At 40.9% G+C, this 2258-nt stretch overlaps 1 protein-coding gene across 1 annotated transcript in view; it reads left to right on the top strand.

The window, feature by feature from the left end:
• Nucleotides 1-788: 788 nt before the first annotated feature.
• Nucleotides 789-2258, top strand: part of prkar2b (protein kinase, cAMP-dependent, regulatory subunit type II beta) — a 22438-nt gene continuing 20968 nt past the window's right edge. Inside the window, exon 1 of the mRNA XM_015376733.1 lies at nt 789-1298. Within this exon, the coding sequence (XP_015232219.1) occupies nt 1034-1298 (265 nt within the window). The 5' untranslated portion in view covers nt 789-1033. The remainder of the gene's footprint in view (nt 1299-2258) is intronic.

Here is a 2258-nt window from a genome sequence, read left to right as displayed (position 1 = left end):
GGATTGCATTGGAGTCAATGAGTCGATGCAATCAACTGGTTTTCCTTAGATAGAAAACTTTGAATCAATTTGACTGTATGAATTATAAAGTGCCATGAGATGACATGTGTTGTGAATTGGCGCTATAGAAATAAATTGAATTGAATAGATACACTGCAAAAAAAAAATCTAAAAATAAGTCAAAATTTTTTAAATTAAGTGTATTTACCCTTAATTTGAGCAGGTAATAAGATGATTTACCAACAGAATTAGTATATCTACTATTAGAATAAGATAATGAGATATTATGTACTTAAAATTAGACAATGTAGCTGTTTTTTCTTATTTTAAATGGAAATAATCGTTTTCAATTGGCAAAGTGTCTCGCTTGCCTCCTCAGTCCAAGAATAAATGCAATTATTTGAAGAAAAAATGACTTATTTAGATTAGAATTTTTTTTGCAGTGTAAAAAGTAGAATTTATTTTAAGTATACCACAAGAAAAGGTATTAAATATATATAAAACATTATAGTAATCCAATCCAGCAGTTGTACTCATTCCTTCTAGCACATTTTAAATCAGTAAACTAAAGCAGCTTAATTACCTATTTGAATAGACAGAAAATCTATTGGGTAAGAAAATAAGCATGATGTGATGTCTGGCTCTGCTGTCAGAAACTGACCTCTTCTGGTGAAAATCCTTCCCATCGGCTTCCTCTTTCCCATAATTTGTATTTTGCGACCGACTGCAGTTTTTGGGCCGTTGCTGCTCATGTGCGCAATCCCTGGATAGGTGGTTGCCATGGATTCCTGGGTCACATGCGTGGGTTCCCTATAGCCAGAAGCAGCAGAAGATGCTTGGACCATAAATCCACAGCCATTTTCATTCAAGAAAAGAGAGGATCCGCTGTGGACGGCTCGCTGTCTGACTGGGGCGGTGGTGGTGGCCAGACTACACCCGCTTATTCTGACCTCTTTGTTTTCTTTTTTCTTTTTTTTTCTTCTTGAATTCGCAGCAAACCCGTTTTCTCCACATCCACAGACGGAAAACAGGAATGAGTATAGAAATTCCTGAGGGACTGACGGAGCTGTTACAGAGCTTTACCGTGGAAGTGTTGAGGAATCAGCCGAGGGATCTGCTTGAGTTTGCGCTCCAGTACTTCACCCGTCTGAAGGACAGCGAGACCAAAGAGGCCTCCTTTGGCCATGACCAAAATTCGGCCCCTAGATCTGGGAAAGCGGTCAATTTCATTGACGAGGCCATGCAGATCGATTCGGAGAACGGGGAGGAAGAGGACGACGACGATGAAGAATTCATAGGTGAGACAATGCATTTTATTTATTGAATAATGTATATATGACTGTAGAATGTGTCCATGCATGCTGGAGCGTTCGCGTGGCTGCAGCGCGCACAGCTGCTGCGCGCTGGCAGATGACAGAAACAAGGCGCAGAGATGCTCGCCACCTTGCATCCACCACCGCGCTGTCATTTGCCATATATGGTCACAGAGGCTGGGGGCTGTCTATGCCGAGCTCTGCAGCTCTCCATCTGCGTTTCATTTAGAATAAAATGCATTTCAATAACAGCTGCAGAATCTGTTCATCTTTGTTAGATCGGAGGATGGCTCTGGTGTTGTGTGATTCATCTGCAGGCCACGCTACAGCAGGCAGGCCTAACATGATTAGCCTATTAGGAAATATGGAAATACATTAGATCTAAAGAAAGGAGAGCCTAAAGGTGTCATTTTGTCTTGTACTGTGATTATGTTGCACAAAACTGTCTGTGCAGAGCTGCACAGATCAGCAAAACAGACTTGGCACAGCATCCCAATAATAGAGTGTCAAAGGCTGGCTGCAGGGCTGCTCTGAGATTAAGCAGGGCCCTGAGCAGGTTTTCCTTTTTTGTCCCCCTGTCCTGTTTTACGAATATACCATTCGAATTGATGTTCCAGAGGTAGATAATTGCCCAATGTCACAGTCTTGGGTCTGTTATGTTTTCTTTTGAGTATTCGGGTTTACTTTGCTCCATGTTTTCTAGTTTTATTGGTTTAATTCCTTATTTTGTTGTGTTTTCTGGTTATATTTCAGTTCTTAGGTTTTTATTTGTTGCCCTCTTGTGTCAGTGTATTCTCATTATCAGTTCGTACGAAATCGTACGAAAAGTTATGCACCGTAATTTCGTACGTTTTGGACGTTTTTTTCGTCGTATTTTTACGTCTTGCCTCGAGACAAGGGGCCGGATCTATCAAAGGTTTGCGTGTATAAAAACGTGAGCTATTT

This window comes from Cyprinodon variegatus, unplaced genomic scaffold, assembly GCF_000732505.1.
Source record: "Cyprinodon variegatus isolate N-32 unplaced genomic scaffold, C_variegatus-1.0 Scaffold140, whole genome shotgun sequence".
Taxonomy (NCBI): domain Eukaryota; kingdom Metazoa; phylum Chordata; class Actinopteri; order Cyprinodontiformes; family Cyprinodontidae; genus Cyprinodon; species Cyprinodon variegatus.
This window is presented reverse-complemented; position numbering and strand designations above follow the sequence as displayed.